We start from the raw sequence: 20223 nt of genomic DNA on the forward strand, positions 1-20223 counted from the left end.
GCCCTTGCCCAAGGCAAGGAGGGCTTGCCCACGGACATCCTGAGGGGCAGCATCGAGGGGTTTGTGCTGGGGTGCTGGGCAGCATGTGGCTTGCTGAAAATTGGGAAGGGTAAAACCCTGCCATCCTTCTCCCCCAAGCTGCGGTACCCCGACAAAAGTGCCTCTTGCAAGTCCGTTTACCCGGCAGCGCGGGTGTTCTTCTGGGACGGCTGTCTGGGAGCAGTGCAAGGACCGGGTTGCACGGGGAGTAGGATTTGCCCACGGATGTTTATTGGCAATTTGCATATGTAGCAAAAAAGCCCGGAGGGTCCAGGAGGGACGCTGCTCCCGGGGACGGCCCGTGCTCGGGGAGGGGCAGCCCGGGTAGCGGGTCCCCGCTGCCTGGCACCCGTAGAGCCCCGCTGTGCTCCTTTCCCTGGCCCCGGAGCCAGCTGTGCCCTGAGCAAACGGGGCTGTTTGCTCACGCCGGGATTAGCCGCTTTCTTTGTTCCTTTGACTTTCTCTTTCCTTTATGCCAGACCCTTTTATGGGGGCTTCAAAGGGGGCTAGGACCCCCCTCCCTGCCCCTGGAAGGCCAGGTTTGCTTCCCATGCTAGCACTGACATCCTGGGGGTGCCCACCGAGCACATCTGGGTGGCCTGCGGGGACAGCAGCTGTGCCACCGAACCACATCTCCCCCCCACCCCGGCGTCTTCCTCCTCTTCCCCCCCTCCCCTTCCCTGACTCCTGTCACCTCCTGCTGTCTTCAGCACCTTGGCAAAGTGGGTGCGAACGGCTGTCCCTGCAGCGGGATTCCCAGCACTTTGCACCCTGTAAGGAGAGGTGGGAATCTTGGCACCGGGATCCGGCCAGCTGTGCAGCCCCGCGGCCCCCGCCTGGCTTCCTGTCCCCTGCAAGAGCTCGGGCTGCCTGGCTGGTGCCCCCGTGTCCCTCTGGGATCCCTGTGCCTCACTTACTGCCCCCACACTCTCTCCCTCTACAGCGCGAAGCATCCGTGGGATTGGGCTGGGGCCAGAAGCAGGGGCTCTCCCGCACATCCTCTGCCCCCGCGGCGCGGGCAGCAAATGCTGGCATTGCCCCTTCCAGCAGAGGAATACCAGGCTGCCCACGGGCACAGGCTCATGCTGCCTGCCAGCTTCTGGCATTGTTGAAAGGAATATTTTGGAGTAAAGGGACTATTGTGGCCACCTTAGGCTGCCCATGGGGGGTCCATTAGACCTCCAGTTTCCAGTTGCTTTCCAGTTTCCCCTGACGGGTTTGTTTGCCTAATCAAGAAGGAATGCAGGGCACCGCAGCTCTCCAGCCTGGCATCGCCAATGACTTTGCACCCAGGGAGGGACAGGGAATGGACATGGTGGGGGCATGGCAGGGACTGACATGGGGAAGGCGGAGGGCCCGAGGCCAGAGCTGGCAGAGGGGCTGAGGGTGTTGACGGGCGTGATTGCGGGCATGATTGCAGCTCGTCACGTCCGCAGAAGGGCCACGGCCGTGTGGGGGAAGCCTGGAGGTGTTTGACCCCGGTGCTCACAGGTCCCGTTGCTGTCAGCTGTGCCCAGGCAAGCCGGGGCAGCCAGTCTCATCCCTGCAGTCGTGGCACCCGCTGGACCCCCCATCCAGGCACCCTGCAAGGTGGGCTGTTGTGGGCTGAGCAGGACATGGGGCAGGTGGAACGGGGCTGAGGTGTTTACTTTAACTGCTGTCACCCAGCCAGGCGCTGCCGGGAACCGCTGTCCACAGCGACGGGGGTGGGAACGTGCGAGAGTGTGCGAGAGCCGGGGTGTGAGAAGGAAACGCACGAGCTGCAGGGAGCCTGGGAGCGAGAGGATGTGTGCTGGGAGGGGGGTGACCCCAAAGGGAAGCCGTGGGGGGCTGCCGGGGTGGAGGGTTATCTAAGCGCATGCTCCGACGCGTGCCAGGGAAATGCACGTGTGTACACGTAGGCTTGAGGGTGCACGTGGTGGGTGTGTACACGTGTGCAGTACGGGCGGACACACACGTACACATGGGAATGGGGATGTGCACCCCCTGCCAGAGGGTCCAGTGAGAGCTGATTTTGCAGGGAATGCCACAGCCATGCCAGGGAATGGTGCTGAACAGGCCCCTGGTGCTTCTCCTGCCCAGGGAGGGGACATCTATGGGTGCCTCACCCAGCCCACTCCCAACCAATACCCCTGGTGAAACAGCACTGGTGCCACGCACTAGCCATGACTCCTGTGATCCACAGAGGGATCCCACAAACCACAGCCATCCCAGGGATCTCCAGCTCCGAGTCACCTCTGATGGAGGCAGGGGTCAGAGCATGCCTCTGTGTGAGGGTCAGCAGGCATGGGGTCTAATAGCGTAAAGGTCACCATGGAAGAAGTCCACCTCTGGGAGAGGGTCATCAGGATTATGGTCCACCTCTGGGAGAGGGTTTTTGGTGGCTTTCATACCTGGCTGCCACAGCCAGGAGCAGGACCTCATGAGGCCTGATGTTCCTGGGGTTTTCCAGTGCAGGGTCACTGACATCATCCCTTCTTCAGGTACCAGGGCCACCCTCTACCCCTGGACAGGCACAGCTGAGGCTCTGACCACTGAGGTGCTGACTGCTGAGCGCTCAGGCCTGGGGGCAGGTGAGCAGCCACGGAGGGCGCCCAGGGACGCCCTTCCCGTGCCCTGAGCCAAGGGAGGAAGCGGCCGGAGGCAGGAAGCCTTCCCCCGGGCCCGGGGCCCCTGCTGCGATTTTGCTGGAAGGTCAGTGGCGACACAACAGGAAATCGTGCTGCCTTGGCTGGGCGGCCAGGCCGGAGGCACAGAGCCGCGCCGTGCTGTCCCAGGGCCGCTCCCGGCCTCCGGCCCTCCGTCCCGGCTGGGCGGCTCGCGGGGAACCCGCGCCACCACTGCCCTCCATGGAAGGGGGACGGGAGCCAGGGAGCAGCCGCGGGCCCCAGGGTGGAAGATGCAGGGCCGAAGCCCCCAGCCGAGCATGGAGCTGAACAGTGAGTGTGTGGCTAAAAGGGGGGACTGGGTGCGCAGGAAGGGACAGCGGGTACTGTGGACCCACAGCCAGAGTGTCCCCTGCACGACGAATCCCACAGATGGGCATCAAACCCCAAGGGTGGCTCTGGGCTGGTTGGACCTGGCCACTGCCAGCATGTGAGGGCAACCAAGCATCTCTCCATGCCCACCCTAGGTAAACAGGCTGCACCTGAGGATTTTTGGGGACAGGTGTAGTGCCAGGGCAGAGAGTGAGGCAGGCAGGAGGATGCAAAGAGGGCACTGGAGAAGCTGTCAGGATGGGCAGTTGCTGGGCACAGCAGTGTGCAGCAGCACTGGGGAAGGCAGTACCGGCAGGGGAGCACTCAGCCAGGGCAGTGGCTAGGAACAGATGCTCCCTGTGGGACACTGCAGGCCGGGATTCCCCGAAGTGCACATGACGCCTGGAACTGCTCTTGGCAGGGATTCGGAGGGCTGGCCCCGGCCTGCACAGGGAGTACAGCCCTGTTTCCTTGCCTAGAGCACGGCTGAAAAACCTGGCAGACATGGCTGTGCGGCCCCTTGGCACACACCACTGGCACAGAAACTCCGGCTCTCCCCCATGAGCACTGGGCACCCCTTGCTGGCTGACTTGAGAGCAGCACCGGGCCCTCCTCAGCCACTCACACCTCCCTGCATCCCCACCATGGGGCCATCAAGACCACCAAAGGGCTGGGGAGAGGACTCACCACTGCAGGCTTGGCTCTGGGCTGGCACTGCCCAGGGAGGCTGGCACAGTGTACAAGGTAACCCCATCTCCTCCAGGACTGCTCCTCCTCACATCCTTCCTCCTGCACGTGAAAGAGGACCATGCCAGCCCCACACGGCTGGTCTGTGACAACAGGCTTATCCAGAAATACATCGTGGAGGCCAAGGACATGGAAAAGAGAGTGGTGAGGATACAGTCCCCCATAAAACCCAAGACCAGGGACATGCACAGTTCCTGGCACCTCACCTTGACATCTCTCCTCACTAGGGCCAGTGCCAGGCCCTGCCTGCACTCAGCTGCCCTGCAGTGCTGCCCTTGGTGGACTTCACTTTCCAGCAGTGGAAATCCAAATCGGTGAGAGGGGCTGGGAGGAGGGTGCTGGCACTGGTGTGCTAACAGGACTGGAGAAGGAACCTTGGGTTGGCACAAGCACCAGAAATGCTGAACAAGATGCTTGTAGGCATATCTGGTGGCACAGGGAGGGTAGAGGACCCCATCCAGACCTAAGGTGAGCGCAGGAAGCAACGAGGCCCTGGGGGTCACTGTCTGCTCCCCCAGAACGAGACCAAGCGGCGGGAGATCCTGTGTGACCTGGCCCTGCTGGTGGGTGCTGCAGCTGGGGCCCAGGGCCAGGTGAGCGATGAGTGTGGGGCCAGGCAGCTGAGCCAGCTTTACCGACATGCCAACTCCTTCTTCCTGCTCCTGCAGACCTTCAGCTGGGAGGTGAGACCTCCCCACATGAGCCGGACCACCACAGGTGCCAGCTGAGCTGGGTTGGATGCAACGCTGTTTGTCACCTCTCTGTCCCACTCTCACCCCTCAGGCAGGACACTGGGAGCCGAGCTGCTCCCCACACTCCATGGAGCAGACCCACATCACCAGCATTTTCCTCACCTACCGGAAGCTGGTACAGGGCAAGTTGCGCTTCTTCTTCTACGACCTGGCCAAGGTCTTGTGCAAGCAAGGACAGGGGGACAGCAGAGACCCTCCATGCGGGGCCTGATGAGGCTCCACACACGGTTAAACCATAAGCGAGGCTGGAGCAATCCTGCAGGACACTAAGCTGTGCTCTGGGTGCCCAGGAAGATGCCCACAGGGGAAGGGTTGGCACCTGTTCCTCAAGTCTTCGTCTACTGTGCAGGGCATGGAGGCAAGCAGTGACACTCACATGCCAGCAGGCACAGGCCCTGCTCCCATCCGGGCAGGCACCTCTACTGTGAATGCTTTTCCATTAAAGAGCTATTTTTCTAAAGAGCTGTGTGTGTCCTTGTGCCCAGGCCTGGGACAGAAGCCAGCTCCTCTGAGACATGCTCCCAGTGCTGCTCCCACCCACAGCAGCCGCCAGTGCTGCAGGATCCCCCAGCACGGCCCTGCATGGGGCCTGAGCTGCCACTCCTCCTCTCTGTACCCACCTGCCGCAGGTTTGGACTCCCCATGCTTTGGGAAGTGGCAGCATTCCCCCTTTGCCCCTGTCCAGGTGTATCCATTCCCTGCCAGCCTTGCCCCACAGCAAACACAGCCAGGTGTAGAAAACATCCCAGTTTAATCAAAACCAAGGCAGCCTGCCTCAGGATGGCTCCTGAGGAAATGGTTCCCAGTCCCCAGAGGCAGGCAGGCAGCTGTCCCAGTCCAGATGTTCCTGGCCAGAGCCAGGGCTGTTGAGCACAGGCAAAGGTGAGGAGATGCCATCAGGCAAGACCAGAGCACCCAGCATGGTGTCCACTCCATGTCAGGCACCTCCCTCCTCACAAACAGAGATGTGGATCCCAGCAGGAGTCAGAAGACACTGGGATGAGGAGGGGAACTGCTCCCGTCTCCCCAGCTCTGAAGAGGCTGGGTAGCATGGATGCTGGAGCAGAATGCAGGCTCTCAGGGCTTCAGCTGGATGTCTGTGAGGCAGCCCATGGAGGTGTGCTAGAAGGCCAACTTCTTCATCAGCAGGTAAACGCGGGAGTCCACCTCAAACCCGTGCAGGTTGTTTGCGTCTCCCTGCAGCCGCATGAGCAGCCCCCCGTAGGACACATAGGCAGAGCTGAGGTGGGAGGAGAGGAGTAGTGAGAGCAGGGAATCCCACGGGAGACCCGAGCCGAGATCCCAGCGCTCCCCACCCCGGGGCACTGTGTCCCCCCACTCCTCACAGGCACTCACAGGCGCGTGGCCGCCTCTGTGGAGGTCTCGTCCCCCTCGATCCGGTACACCTTGCCGTACATCACGTACTCAAACTGGTCTGCCCTGCAACAGCACAGCCTGGGGTCAGCAAGGAATCAAACCTGGCTGTTCCCCCAGCTCAGTGACCTCTGGGAGAAGGTACCTCACAGTTACAGAGCCAGTTAGATTGGAAAAGACCTCTCAGATCATCAAGTCCAACCTGTGACTGAACACCACCTTGACAACCACCTAGACCGCGGCAAGAGTGCCTCACCCAGTCTTTCTTTAAGCAACGCTAGGGATAGTGACTCCACCATCCTCCTGGGCGGCCCATTCCAATGTTTAATCACCCCCTCCATGGAGAAATTCCTCTTAGTGTCCAAGCTGAAACATTCAACCTCAGCTCTTCACTTTTTCCCTTGTCCCCGGGCACACGGGTCCCAGCTGGGCCCCGTACCTGGAGGGCCGATCATCCGTGGGGTTGTACTCTCCATCATCCAGGGTGCCATCCTCATACAAGGTGCTGGCGATGACCAGGCGGAATTTGTCCCCTGTGAGGAGGCCAGAGGAGCAGTGAGAAGGTTAGAGCACAACCAGAGCAGCAGCACACACGGCCAGAAGTCAGGGTGGTGGCAAATGGGCCACCCTGGCACAGGGTGCTAAACAAGCACCGTCCCTGTTGCCAGTCCTCCAACAGGATTGTAAGGAACGTATGAAAGGTCACACTGGATCCTGAGTCTCCTTGTTCCCCACATCACGGAGAAAGCCAGAGTCACAAGGATACCACTGCTGGTATTGGGACACAACAAGATATTCACTTATATTCCCCCAGAGGGCTTGGCTGGACCCTGGGCAGATACATGAGCCCCCTGCAGCATCAGCCCTTCTGTGTTTCATGGAGGGTAATATTCTCTTTTCCACGCATTTAGTGTATTTAGCTGCAGAAGTTAATTTCAGGAGGTGTCCCCTAAAGCCTGGTTACCATCAGCTGAAGCAGCTTTCCCAGACAGCGTCTGTGGGGAAAGGGACAGAGGTGAGCCCAAACCCACACAGGGAGGTGAACCAGAAACCCAGCTCAGCCTCAGTAAACTGCGAGTGCCCTGAATCTCCTGTTACCTGGGGACAAAACAGGGGCACAAGGAAGCCTGAGGCACCTTATTCCTTGACCACAGCAATTCTTGGCTCCATCCTCTCTAATCTCGCCCACCCAAGCTGACACCAGCTGACTCGCCCTGTGCTAGCAGCCCGATGGCTTACCGAGGTCCACGGGATAGATCTGGATGTTCACGTCTAGGATGAGATCCATCTTGAAGGACTCGCTCTCGCAGTGAAGGCGCGACACTGGGGAGAGCAATAGAGTCAGGGACCAAGATAGAGAAGATCTCCGAGGGCTGGGTGGGAACAGGGTCGTCTTCCCACCCCAGACTGGCACCGGAGCCGTTTTCGGATGGATTTGGGATGGATGCCAGAGCCCTGCAGCTGACGCAGGTGTGCACGGGCAGGCAGAAGAACACGGTGGGAAGAGGAATGCAAGGCACAGGGCTCGCGGGGGTGTGGAGAGCAGCAGCCGGGTGGGGAAGCCTTGGGGAAGCCTTGGGGAAGCGAGGCGCTCCGGGGGCCGGCAACACGCGGAGGGGCCAGCGCCGGTGGAACGGGCAGACGGGGGATCGAGAGAAGCGGACCGGGGCCCAACTCACCGCGGTCGAACTTCTTGCCCTCTGGGTCGATGTCCTTCACGTCGAAGATGTCCTCGAAGAGGATGCCGGCCATGGCAGCAGCCCCGCTCCCGCTCCCGGCGCCGCTCCCGCCCGGCGCACGCTGATGACGTCTCGCGCCGCCGAACCCGGGGCGGAAGTGGCTTCACGGTGGGCGGGGTCACTTCCCCGCCAGGACCCCCGGGGCCGGCGGGAGCGCGCGCGGTCCTCGTGCCCCCGCCCCCCGCGCGCGGCCGGCAGGGGGCGCTGCGAGGCCGCGGAGGGACCCGCGCGCCGCGGCCCCGCCCCCGGCACGGAGCGGGCACGGCAGCGCCCCCGCGCGGCGGGCACCGGGAGTCCCGGGAGGGGTCCGGGGAGTCTCGGGAGGGGTCAGGGATGTCCCGGGAGGGGTCAGGGATGCCCCGGGGAGGGGTTCGGCAGGTCCCACGGGGCTCTTGCAGCCTGCGTCCCACCCCCGCCGCATGGGAGAGAGGGGCTTCACCCGCGCCCCCGATCGCAGCTGGATATCGGGGTGATGAGCTGCGCGGACTCAGCCAGCGATGGGTCTTGGGGCTGCAGCCCCCACCGGCTCCTTCCTCCTCGCTCGCCAGCCATGGCGGGAAGAGCCGTGTGACACCGTCCCCCGTGTCCTGCCGATGAACCGTGAGGGGAGCAGGGGGGTCTGGCACGGCCGGGGGCTGCTCTCACGTTGGACGCCACGGGGTGCTCCATGCTTGGCATCTGGTCGGTGCGGGTTCAAGAGTTCAGCCCCGTCCTCCCCGTTCCCCGAATGCCACCACCGGCCTGCCTGAACAAATTATCCCCCGCTTGGCAGTGGGGACCCTACACCTCGTTTGGCAGCGTGTGCCCGCCCAAATGTGGCACAGAGAAGACTGGTGGAGGCTGCAGGTGTCCCGGTGAGATGGGCACTGAGGACGGTGGGTGGCACGGCGCTGTGTGCGCGTCACATGCCACCATCTCCCTAGGGACCACGAGGTCGTGAGTAGGGACATCTACGGGATATAGCCCCCCGTGCGTGGCCCCTATGCCTGCAGCGAGGTGGCTTCGTGGGGACATAGCCCGTGCTGTCCCCGGGGGACATTTCCAGGTAGTGGTGCGGGATGGCACCCAGAGCCGAGATGCCCCAGCATCCGCACCGGGCAGCCTGTCACAAGACGCCTGTGGTCCCTAGACACACACAGGTGTGACCTCTCCATGGCATGTCCCCTCTGTGACACGGTGCCAGCGCATCCTCACGCATGCCTGAGGCGCAGGCAGCGGAACGGGGCAGTGTGGTGACACGCAGCGGGGACACTGGCGTGAAGGGGGGTGCTGGTGCCAGGGGTCTGGGGGCTCGTCGGGGGAGCGTAGGCGGTTCACGGCGGGGTCACCCCGCGGCGGTGGCACTCAGCGGGGACAGTCTTAATGCGCTGGGACGGAACCTCGGCTCCTTCTAATCATCGCCTGGGTGGGTAACGCTCCCAAGCCCCGCAGCCCCCTCCCCACTCTGTCCGCCCTGGCTCGGGGAGGGGCAGAAACCTCCTCCCTGCCAGAATGTGGTGGCCGTAGACCGGATCCCCTTTGGCCCAAGGTGAGAGGTGTGGACCCTTCCCCAGAGTTACTGAGCCCACCTGGCATCCTGCATCCCGCGTGCCCGCTTGTTTGGGGGGCAGGACTGGGCCGGTGCTGGGGACCTGGACACCCCAGCGTGAGGGGCTGTGGGGGGACACCCGGGGCTGTGCAGGCTGCCAGGGGGTGGCAGCAGCACACCGAACATGGCAGGACAGCCCCAGGGTGTGCCGGATCAGAGCTCCGGAGTCCTACCACAGCCAGGCTCACCAGTATTCCCAGTTGCCCTTTCCAGAATCCTCAGGGTGCCGCCCTGGAGGGACGTGACCTGCCTGGCGGACAGCAGCCGGCCGGGGCAAGGTGGTTTGGGGGCCAGGGGTGTTTTTCGGGGAGGGGTCCATGTGCCAGCCCCTCCTGTACTAAGGGGTACCCGTTGGGATCCTGGTGTGATTCAGGCTGGAGGGCCATGGCACAGCTGTGCTGCCAGCTTGGATGCTCTCAGGGCCACTGCGGGGTGACACAAAGGGCTAATCCCACCTAGCTGTGCCTGTCTGCCCCTGCTGAGACCTGGCACACTCGGTCCAGGCCAGCAGGCAGCTGGGACTGTGCTCACCAGCCGGTGAGGCAGCTCCCAGGGGTGCTGCTGCCCGATGACCCTGCCAGCCAGCACTGCCGTCTGCCTCCCTGCCCTTGCGGGGCAGGGCACACCTGAGCCCCCACCCTGGGCAGGGTCACGGGCACACAGCCACCTGCAGGGCCAGATGGGGAAGCAGGGGGTGGATTTCCAGATGCCCCACAGATGCCACAGGATCAGAGTGGCAGCAGGAGGCTGGCACAGCCCTGAACCTCCTGGGCACTGGCTGTTCAGCAGGACCACGATGCCAAGAACCATCTTTGTCCCTAAGCCCCCTGCTTGGCCCCATGCCCACGCAACCCTTGGGGCAGGATTGGCCGGGGGGTTGCTGGCCCTGCTGTAAATATGGCCCGGGTTGGCAGAGGATGGGGCACCCTGCTTTTTCCCTGCACTCCACTCCCATCTGCCCTGGCTGTGCCGTGTGCCGGCTGCTTCGCTGACCCATGTGCCATGTGCCGTGCCGTGCCATGCCATGCTGTGCCACAGGAGTGTGGGTGGCCAGAGGGAGTCATGTACCCAGGTAACGCCAGCCCTGGGGCTGAACAGACGGTCCTGGCACAGGTGCTGGAGGGGGCTGGGGGGTCAGCACTGCCTTTGCTGCTGTTGCCCAGGGAGTGCCCGTTTGCCAGCCAGGTGCCTGGTGTTGCCTTCTTATCTGGGATTAAACAAACTCTTCTCAGATCTGGTGCCAGGTGCTGCCCCAGTGCCCGTGGGACCAACCCTTCCCTACCCTGTGCCCCTCCATGCCTGCTGCCCTTCCCCCATGCTGGGAAGTCTGTGTGTCCCTGGGGTGAAGAACCCCTCAAACACTGGACCCAGGCTCCCCTTGCTCTGGTCGTGCAGTAGCCTCTGGGGTCTCTTTGCAAGGCAGGCAGCAGCTCCAAATCAGGGTACAGAGTGGGACCATCTCTGGCTCTGCCTTGGGGCACCCCCAAATCAAAATGGGACCTACACCTCGGCCAGGGAGGTGTGCGTGCCCCCAGTGTGATGGATCCTGGCAGCACCAATGCCTGTGGTTCCAGACTCCCCAGAGCAGGGGTACAGCCTCCTCCTTCGTTAGCCGCTTGTCTGTTATCTCCTGCCGATAAATTATACAACACAAGCGCCTTTGAAAGGCAGCCAGGCCTCCATCCGGTGGGGAAGCCTTTGGGGGCCCCACATCAGCCATCGTGGGCTGCTGCCAGCTGCTTTTCTTGGGAGGGGGACAGGGACAGGGTTTTGGGCACTGCCCTGGTGCTGGGGTGCTGGGGATGGGCTCACCGGCTGCAATATGAACCCGAAGGAAAAGCAGAAGAGCAGTGAGGGTGAGAAACCCGCCCGCACCCCATGCCCACGCCTACGGCTTGCAGGTCTGCCTGCACTCCTGCCTGTGCCCTGGCCTGGGCTCCTTGTTCACATGCCCACATCCTGCTGCCCAGTTTGGGGTGTGGGCCGGTGGCCGGCACTTCAGAGGCAGCGGCGATTCCTGTTATCCGCCGCACAAAGGAGCCGAAAGGCCGCCGCCGTTAGGGAAGCAAACAAGGGCAGGGTGAGGCCAGGAAGGTGGGCAACGACCGGCACCTGCTGGCACCTGCCCTGGTGGTATCCTTGCCCATCCCAGTGGGGCAAGGAGCAGGGAGGCACTGTCCCCATGCCGAGGAATGGGAGTCCCCCCATGCACCCAGATGTCGGGGAGCCAAGGCCCTGTGGGCTGCCCAGGGCAGTGCTGCCAGCCCGTGTTGTGCCCTCCTTTGCTCTCCCACCAGCTCCGTGGGTACCCCCATGGGGTGCAGGAGTTCAGCCTCCGGGTGCCCATCCGGCACCCTGCTGGGCCAGTCTCCACCTGGGCTGGGGGTCAGGCAGGAAGAGATGAAGCCGAAATTAAGCTGTTAATGAGCCCGTCTGTCACCAGGCCACCAATTACGGAGGCTGGGAATGAGGAGATGATGGAGTGTGACTGGGGGAGGGGAGCAGGATGTCGGGGTCTCTAGCACGGAGGCAACTGAGGGGTGTCACCATCTCTCAGCAACTTCCTCAACGCCACCAGGCACATCCTGTGGGGTGGGGGACAGAAGGGACCAAGGGGTGACCAAGCCATAACCATCCCAGAAGCCCCAAGGCATCTGGGAAAGGGATTAGAACTTTCTTTTTCCTCACTGAGATCCTGAGGAATGCAGCCCCAACCACTGTCCCTGACTGGCACAGGAGGTGTCACCAGTGTCATGAGCTGGCTGTTCTCTGCAGTCAGAGCTTGAAGGGGGCTGTGCTTACAGGAAGCAGAGTCAGTGACTGTTCCCTGGGGATACTCACAGACCCTCTGGGTTGCTCCTGGCCCCTGGGAAAGGGTACAGCAAAGAAGGGGGCTTTATATCACCCCCCCTCCTATTTCACCATGCTCAGGTTTGCTGTGGTGCATGGCAGAGGCCCCTGTCTCTGTCCCTGTCCCCTGCTGGGATGGGCCAGGGAGGCCGAATTCCTCCGGGCTGATGCTGATGTCAGTTTTTCCGCAGCACCTCTCAGAGCGGGGCCGGGTGCCTGTCCGGGCTGGCAGAGGGATAGGCCATCTCCCCAGCTGTCATCACAGCCGCCTGTCCCCATGATGGCCCTTAACGGCACCCGGCCCCAGGAGGGACCATGGGGCTGCTGGAGACTGGTCTGGGAGTCTGCAGGAGTGAGTTCCTGATCCTTCATGATGGAAGGGGCTCCGTTCTGGACACTGGCAGCGTCTGGCAGCTGCCCACCATGCCCCTGCCAGGCTCATGGAGCTGGAGGGTGGGCTGGGATGAAAGCTGTGGGATTTTGCTGGGATCGGAATTAACTTAACGGCTTTGGAAGACAAACAGATTAGTTAGCTGCAGGGATCGGGGTGAGGATCAGCTAAATTGGAAACAGAGGCAGGCGGGAGCATCCTGCACAAGCTCTGCTGCCCCTGCCCAAACCCCCACCCCAGCCCCATCCCTGCAGCCCAGGGTGCCTCCATGGGGCCCTCACAGTCATCTCCCATGACCAAGCTGATGGTGGGGCTGGTCGGGGCTGTCTCTTTCTTCCAGTCTTGGTCTTGGCACACGTCAGCAGCCTCTGGGCATTGCTGCCTTCCCCTTCCCCTTCCCTGCCTGTCCCCTTCCTGCTCGCAGTGCCCCCTCTCCCTGCCCTCCCTTTCCCCAGCACCCTGCATCCCCACTGCATCCCAGGCATGTCCCCTCACACCTCTCCTCACATGCCATGAAGCCACAGTTCTGAAATAAGTGGTCCAAAATAAGCTTCCTCCTTGGACTCCATAAATCTCAGCAAAGCACTGAGTCATGGGGTCAGCCCTGCAGTCTCCTTTGCTGGCAGGGTGCCCTGCCCCATCCCCACGTGTCCCCCCTGGCACCCCAGGAGGGTTTGGGGTTGTGTTGCTACCCCGATAGTATCAGGTCCTGCAGGCAGCCCCACTCACTGGAGATCAGATCACCAGTAATGAACAACAGCTGGGCATGGGGGCTGGGGACAGAGGGAACTGAAGGGACAATCCTGTCCCCTTTCAGCAGCCAGGCATATCTCTGGGGGCACTGGGCAGCATCAGACCAACAGGCTTCACTGCCCTTTTTAGGGTGACACCCCCGTGGCAGGACCCCTAGCGCTATTTGAGACCAAGCCTGGCAGGTTTCAGCCAGGTTCTGATGGTGCAGTGGGGAGAGAGTGCCTGGCCTGGGGGTCCCCGAGGAGGAGGGGGCCGTGGCAAGGAAGGCTGTGTGCAGGGACAGCCTCCTGCTGCCGTGGCCCCCCCGGCGCCCCCGTCCCCCTCCCGCCCCCGCTTCCTGCGCAGGCAGCCCGGAGAGGCGATGAAAGCAGCCCCAGCAGATGTTTCTGGCTTGTTTTCATCTCATTAACTGTTTCCTCTTTTATTATGGGATAAATTATTAATTGTTCAGTGCGAGGAAGAAAGGAAAGAGAAATCCTGACGGAGAACCCGCAGGCTCTGGGGAGGGTAGCGAGCAGGAGTTGGCACAGCCTGGGGCAAGGGGAAGGCAGGGGGGACTTGGGATCTCTAGGGTGGAGGCAGCCCCTTGCAGTGCCACCAACACCCAGGTGTCCCTCCTGAAAAAGGGGGGCAATGTGGGCTGTAGGAGATGCTCTGGGAGTGGGGCAGGGGTTGGCTGCTGGCACCTGGCCTCTGTCAGCAGCAGGGAAAGTAACCCAGACAGACAGGGCAACGGGACAGACTGCCCACATGGGACCCAGACATCAGGGCACCAGACTTCAAGACCTCTGCCCAGAGACCCCCGACCCCTTCACCCCACCCTCTCTGTCCCCTGTGGTCTGAGAATGGACACACTCACTGCACCTCCTGGCCAAGGAATGGGGCTCAGCCCCAGTCCTGTCACCCCTGGCCCCCCCAGCTCCCCAGACCCTGCCCCCCTGAAATATTCATGGCCTGCAATGACGAGCTAATTTAATTGCCCTGATGAGAAGCTGAATAATTTATGTTCTTTTCGAGCAGGGTCAGGAGACATCATTAGCAGCTGATCTGGGAGCAGGGAGGGGAAGCGGCTGAGCCCTGACCCTGCTGCTTGGGGACATCAGGTGGGCAATGGGAACCCGAAAGCTTTCCCATACTGGAACCCGCATGACTGGGCAGTATGTGTTGAAGTCTGAAGTACCAAACCTCTCTGACCATCCTATGAGCCCCCAGCCATGTGGGGTGGGAAAGTGACCCCAGCCCAGTGTGTTTTGTGGCTTCCATGGTCCTGGGGTCCTGGTGGGCCCTGAGACACAGCCTCCCTCCATTCTGTGGCCTTGACAATGTTTAAGGCAACTGTGATCTTTAAGTCTCTTACACATCCCCATCATTGTTGCTTTGGTTCATGGCCAGCAGGGGTGGCTGGGATGAAATATGGCTGGGAGAAGGGCCCGGCGCGCTCCGGATTCCTGAGATAAGGGGGACAGGCGGGACAGGGACCTTTATTTACATTTTTTCCTGGAAATTTCAGTCTCTCTCTGGTGAGACCCCATCCGGCTGCCATGAAGATAAGAGGGGCTTGTAGGGGGGCTGCTGGGGGCAGGATGCCTTTCAAGGGGGCTTATTACCCCCCAAGCCTGATTCTTGCCCCAGTCTGTGTACCCTGTGTGTGTGAGGGGCACAGAAGAGCACCAAGGTGGGCCTTAGGACTGGCTCCTTCCTCATCAAAATCCATGTTTCCTTCTCTCCACTGGTTTGACAGGGATCTGGGGGGCCTGATCAACCACATCCCCTCACCCCTGAGGTGTCAAAGGGAAGCTTGGCTGGACCCCACCTTGGTGAGGAAGGCACAGCCTGGGATAAATTCTGTTGTGATGGCTGTGCCAGGAAATTTCAGGCCAGAGGCCACGGCAAGGGCTGCAGCCGGCTGCCCGATAACGCCTGGATTTCCTCCCAGCACTGCCCAGCGTCCGGCTGGTGAGGAGGGATGTGGTGTGGGGGTTGCCCAGCAGCAGCACCTTGTACCCTGGCAGGAACAGCCCCAGCTGGCCCCTGGCCCTAGGGGACACAACAGAGGGGTCTGGCAGTCCAGCAGTGCTGGGGGTCCCAGGCTGCGCCCCTTGCAGCACTGGGAGCATCACTGTGCCAGGAAGGGATGGGTGAGGGAGAGGAGTTGCTGTGACCTGCAGGTGCTCCTGCACCTGAAGCCCCGAGGGTCCTGTCCCTGCTGCCCCCACGGGGTCAGCTGGGAAGTCTCCCTGGGAGGTCTGGCACGGCTGGAGTGAGGGACAGAGTCAGGACCCACTGCAGCCACCCCAGATGGCAGAACTGGCTGGGTGGGGGCACAGGGGTGTCTGCACACCCAGGTGTGCAGCCACAGGCACACCTTTGCACACACACACACACACACAGGACTACACAAGGCACTGATGTCCCAGCACGGACAGACAGAAGTACCTCCTCCTCCCCCAAGCACTCAGACGTGCACTGACAGGCTCACAGGTGTGCACAGACCTCCATGTTTGCACACAGCAGCACATGTACACCGATACACGCACACCAACACAGCCAGATGTGCACATCAGCAGATGTGTGCATGCACACAAGGGCACTCGTGCACACATGCACACCCCCAAATCCATGTGCACACACACAGGTGGTCTCTGTGCACATGCACCCCCCAAAAATGCACACACATGAACACACATGGATTCACACACACAGACACAGCTGCCTGCTTCTGCCCTGACGTGTTCTGCCTGCCCGGGGTGCCGGTGGGTACTCCCCGTGTAGCCACTGCCCGCCAGCCGTGCTCCGGAGTTTGAGATTGAGGAGGAATTTTAAATGTATTGACCCCTGACCTGTCCCTGCCTGTGAGGGGAAGCCAGACCTTGAGCTGCCCCCAGCCAGATGGGGATGGAGGGCTGCAAGGGATGGTGATCCCTCAAAGCTCATCGAGTGCAAAGGGGGCACCCTGTCTTACTCCCCCTTTTTCTGCACCCCATGTGCTCCCCACCTTGTGGAGCACCAAGAAGGATCACTCCAAAACCTCACTGCCTGGAGTACTCATGGCTTGGGGATGCCACAGCTGGGTGCCCCATGCCAGGAGGGTTCCGTGGGAGCGGGATGCCCCTGCCATGCCCTCTGCAAAGGGTCCCAGGCCCCCTACCCTGCTCCTGCCTGGCTCCCAGCATCCCTGCATCCCGCGGAGGGGTTGCGGTGATGGGAGTGTAATTAAAAACGCAATTAAGCGCTGCCACTTAGCAGAAAAGTCATACAGTTTGGGGATAATTATCTGACAATATAACAAGTTGCCCAACATTAATCAGGCACTGATCTGCTCTGGCAGCTGTGCTCCCAGCTCCGGACTCTGTCTTAATGGCATCCTTCAAGAGACAGCAATAAATCAGGCCCTTACGGGGGCCCTGGGGCAGCACGCTGTCCCCTGCCTGCTCTCTGTCTGAATTTGGGGGCTTTTGGGGTGTCAAAGCAACATCCTTCCCACTCAGCTCCGCGGTACTTTGTTCCTGCCTGAGGGTGCTGAGAGACACCCAGGGCAGCAGGGCAGGTCCCAGGGGAGCAGCCCTCACCCTAAGTGGAAGGTGTGCTGGGGCACCCTTGAAAGGAGACCTCCTGGTGGGGATGGCTGAGCCCAGGCTGGGGGTTGCCCATCCTTCTCTTTCAAAGGGCAGAAAGAACTCCGTGCCCTCTCTCGGGAAGGCAAAGGGACCCCGGATAGCTGGGGCACAAGAAGTGAAAGGGGACACACCGGCTGCCGATTCCATCAGTGATGTGGGATTTTAACAAGTATTTATGGCTTGTATTTGTCAGTGTTAACGAAGCCTTTGCACTGTAACAATATTAACTCTGAAGCAGAGGTGGGTCATACCGCTGATAAGCCGCAGCGTGGCCCGGGGACCATCTTCATGCTGGGCCAGACCCATACATTTCCCCACCCTAGCTGCCCCCCCACTGCTGTTCCCTGTCCTGGATGCTGAGGGGTCCCAAGCCACAGGGACTCCTCGGTGCCATATTTCCCGGACCTGGAGATGAGTCCTTTTGTGCCCCTTCCCTAAATTTATCGCCATAGCCGACGTGTTGGCACAACTCGCTTGCAGCGTGTTCCTCCCACGCTTCTTTGCCGGAGCCCCGAGCTCTGCACGTCCATGTCCCCATCTCTGTCCCAGCCTGCCTGTTCCGGAGGGGGAAGCACAGCCCTGTACAGCTCTGACTTCTAAGGACCCAAGATAAAAGCAGAGCTCCTCGCCTTTGTTCGAACTCCGGCCGGCGTGGGCTGGGGAGGGGGAACCGCCAGAAAGAAACCAGCAGCTTAACACATTCACTTCGCCCCTAATTTGCCGGTTCTGCCACAAAATCCCATTACAAAGGGCTTAGCACTGCGCCCAGGAAGAGGTCACCGCCGGGGGCCCCCGAGGAGATTTTCCAGTCACAAAAAGCACGAGAAAAGAGCAACCCCATCTCCCTTGGGCACGGCGAGGGATGGGCACTGTGTCCCGAAGTCCCCTGTCCCTGCCTTCCTCTTCCACCCTGCACCTGGCAGCAAGGGAGAGCAGTTGCAGAAGTGCAGCTGGGTCAATTCACCTTTATGACTCCAAAACCAAATAAAATGCGGATTGGCATTGATCCGCAGGTGTTGAGTAGGACCATAAAACACCAGTTCCAGCAAACGGGCACTGCTGGAGACTGCACTGGGCTGGGTCCCTGGGGTCTGGCGGGAGATGTGACTGTGGTGGTGAAGGGATGATCCCTCAACTGGGTGTGAAGGAAGGATGCTGGGAGCTGTGGGAAGCCCGGAGTAACTCATGGTATGCCTGTGCCATGGGGTCTGGCTGCGCTGGGCTGGATGGAGCAGCCTGCCAGCCCCAGGCACTCTGCTCAGCTGGGATGGGGGGATTTGGGGGACCCTGAGGGTAAGGGGTGTGCATGGGGGTGTGAAAACAGCAGAGTGGGTACACACAGCTGGAGCTGGCCGCAGGTGGGTGGGCAGGTGTGCACCATTGGGTGCAGCTGTGCATGGGGGAAGCACACAGACCCCCCTGATCGTGGCAGCCCGTGCAGGAGTGGACACAGCCCTGTGCAGGTGTGCACAGACCCTCAGTGGGACAAGGACAGAGCAACTCAGCAACCACCACACGGGGTAGTGGCGCTCACAACAGCTCAGCACACTGGGACGGGGCATGAACCGCCGGGATGGGGACAGTGGCGGGCTGGGGCACAGCTGTGCGCTTGGCACTGCTGCTGCAGGCTCGGGCACGCTGGTGGAGTGGGAAGCAAGGCCTGTCGGCGCTGAAAGGAAGGAGGCAAGCGCCCGGGCGGGATGGAAATGAGCCCCCGGGGGTCCGCACAGCACAAAGGCGCCCGCTGGGGTGGGCCGAGACCTTCCCAGCCCCTCGCCACAATGTTTGCAAATACCAAAGGCCACTTATGGCGGGGCCGCCAGCGGGGAGGGCGAGGGGGCCTCCCGGCATCCCCCTCTGACTGGGGGCTCCTCGAGCTCCGCAGTGCCCCATGGATACCCCATGGACACCCCATGGATACCCCATGGCACCCCAGATGGTGGGGCGAGGTGGGCAGGGGCTGCCCGATGCCTTTGTCGTGTCTCGGTGCTGGAGCCAGGGGAGCCAGGGAGTGTCGGGGAGGAATGTCCCTGCTCAATGCCCACCATGCTAGGGCTGACAGCCCTGAAATCGGGTTGTCACATCCCGTCTGGGCAGCCCTTCACCTCCATTTGTGGGGGCTTGTTCGGCTCCTGCCTCATTCAGCCAACACAAACATCACTTAACCCTCTGGCTCCCGCCGGCCCCTGGTGGGGACTGCCGGCCCCAAACAGAGAATTGGGCACCAGGATGTGCTGCTGCCATCCTGCTGCAACATCTGAAAGGATGATGTCAGATACTCCATGGAGCCAGGCTCTTTGGAAGGGAAGTTTAGGGTCCCCAGGACCCCTCACCGTCACCTCAGAGCCCCCAGCAGACAGCCTGAGCCAGGACTTGCTGCCTGCCCCAGGACTGTGGGGCTCATGCCAACCCTTCTGACACCCTACACCCTTCCACCACTGCCTCCCTCCAGCCCCCACGACCACCCTGAGACCCCTTCCCACCCCCCCGCGGGGACACCCACCCCGGAGCAGCCCTGGCTGCCAATGAAAGCGGGAGCAGGAGCCTTTCCTTTGACACAATTAAGCAGCCCGGGGTCCCAGCGCCTCGGCTCGCCGCAGTGTGTTAAATTAATGTAGCAGAAAAAATCATTATGCGGGGACACAGATGGAAGTGACCAAGCAGAAAATGCGATGTGCAGCGGCAGAGGACCCCTCTTACCCGTGTAAACACCATGGAGAAGAACAGGTTTCCCAGCTCCTAGGCAAGAACGTGACCACAGCCTGCCGGGGGGTTTCCCCCCTGCACTACCACTGGGGCAAGTTCTGGATGGAGCCAGACATGGGGGTCCCATGGGCAGGTGAGGGGGCAGGTGGTGGGACCCCCCTGGCAGCAGCTACCCCAGGTTTGGGAGGGCTGGCCCGCGAGCTGGGCAGTGCGTGTGGCCGGGCCTCTGCTCACAATTACCATGTCATTATGTGCCGGCACAGCCGTGGCTAACGGAGCAGAAAAGTGGCCCCTGCTCAGCACCCGTGGGGAACGGGGTGAGGGGGCCCCCAGGGAGCACCCAGCTACACGTGTACACGTACCCAAACATGTACCCAGCACATGACCCCGGGGTGGGGACTGATTTCCCAAGTACCACCATCCAGGACACCTCTCCCTGGGTGCACACCCCAGTCTCACCTGCCTTTGTGGCCCCAACTTAAGGCATCAAAGGGACCTGCACTCACCCTGGGCACCCTCACAGTCCACAAGGGATTTGCTCTGGAGAGGGCTTCTGCTCCCCAGGCAGGAGCCCAGGGCAGACATGGTCCTGGGGCTCACCTCAGCAAACACTGAGGGCTGCAGGGCTGCTCCCAGAGACCTTGCAAATCAGTAACCCCAAACACTGGGCTAAGGGTCCCCATACCAGG

General features: G+C 61.6%; 2 protein-coding genes across 3 annotated transcripts; one reads left to right on the forward strand and one right to left on the reverse strand.

The window, feature by feature from the left end:
- Window positions 1–2794: 2794 nt before the first annotated feature.
- THPO (thrombopoietin) lies at window positions 2795–4959 on the forward strand. The gene is made up of 5 exons (XM_066193882.1): window positions 2795–2978; window positions 3781–3908; window positions 3992–4078; window positions 4283–4447; window positions 4548–4959. The coding sequence occupies exons 1-5, from the start codon at window positions 2939–2941 to the stop codon at window positions 4725–4727; spliced, it is 600 nt and encodes a 199-aa protein (XP_066049979.1). The 5' UTR covers window positions 2795–2938; the 3' UTR covers window positions 4728–4959.
- Window positions 4960–5248: 289 nt separating this feature from the next.
- Window positions 5249–7690, reverse strand: POLR2H (RNA polymerase II, I and III subunit H). 2 transcript variants are annotated; one of them, XM_066193883.1, is made up of 5 exons: window positions 7570–7690; window positions 7130–7213; window positions 6330–6423; window positions 5873–5956; window positions 5249–5756 (listed from the first exon to the last, which is right to left on the reverse strand). In XM_066193883.1, the coding sequence occupies exons 1-5, from the start codon at window positions 7640–7642 to the stop codon at window positions 5639–5641; spliced, it is 453 nt and encodes a 150-aa protein (XP_066049980.1). In that variant the 5' UTR covers window positions 7643–7690; the 3' UTR covers window positions 5249–5638. The 2 variants fall into 2 exon arrangements, with proteins under 2 accessions (XP_066049980.1, XP_066049981.1); XM_066193884.1 differs by lacking the exons at window positions 5873–5956; window positions 6330–6423.
- Between the last annotated feature and the right edge of the window lie 12533 nt (window positions 7691–20223).

The sequence above is a fragment of the Chamaea fasciata genome, unplaced genomic scaffold (assembly GCF_029207755.1).
Source record: "Chamaea fasciata isolate MVZ Bird 193981 ecotype frontalis unplaced genomic scaffold, bChaFas1.0.hap1 SCAF_11, whole genome shotgun sequence".
Classification (NCBI taxonomy): Eukaryota; Metazoa; Chordata; class Aves; order Passeriformes; family Sylviidae; genus Chamaea; species Chamaea fasciata.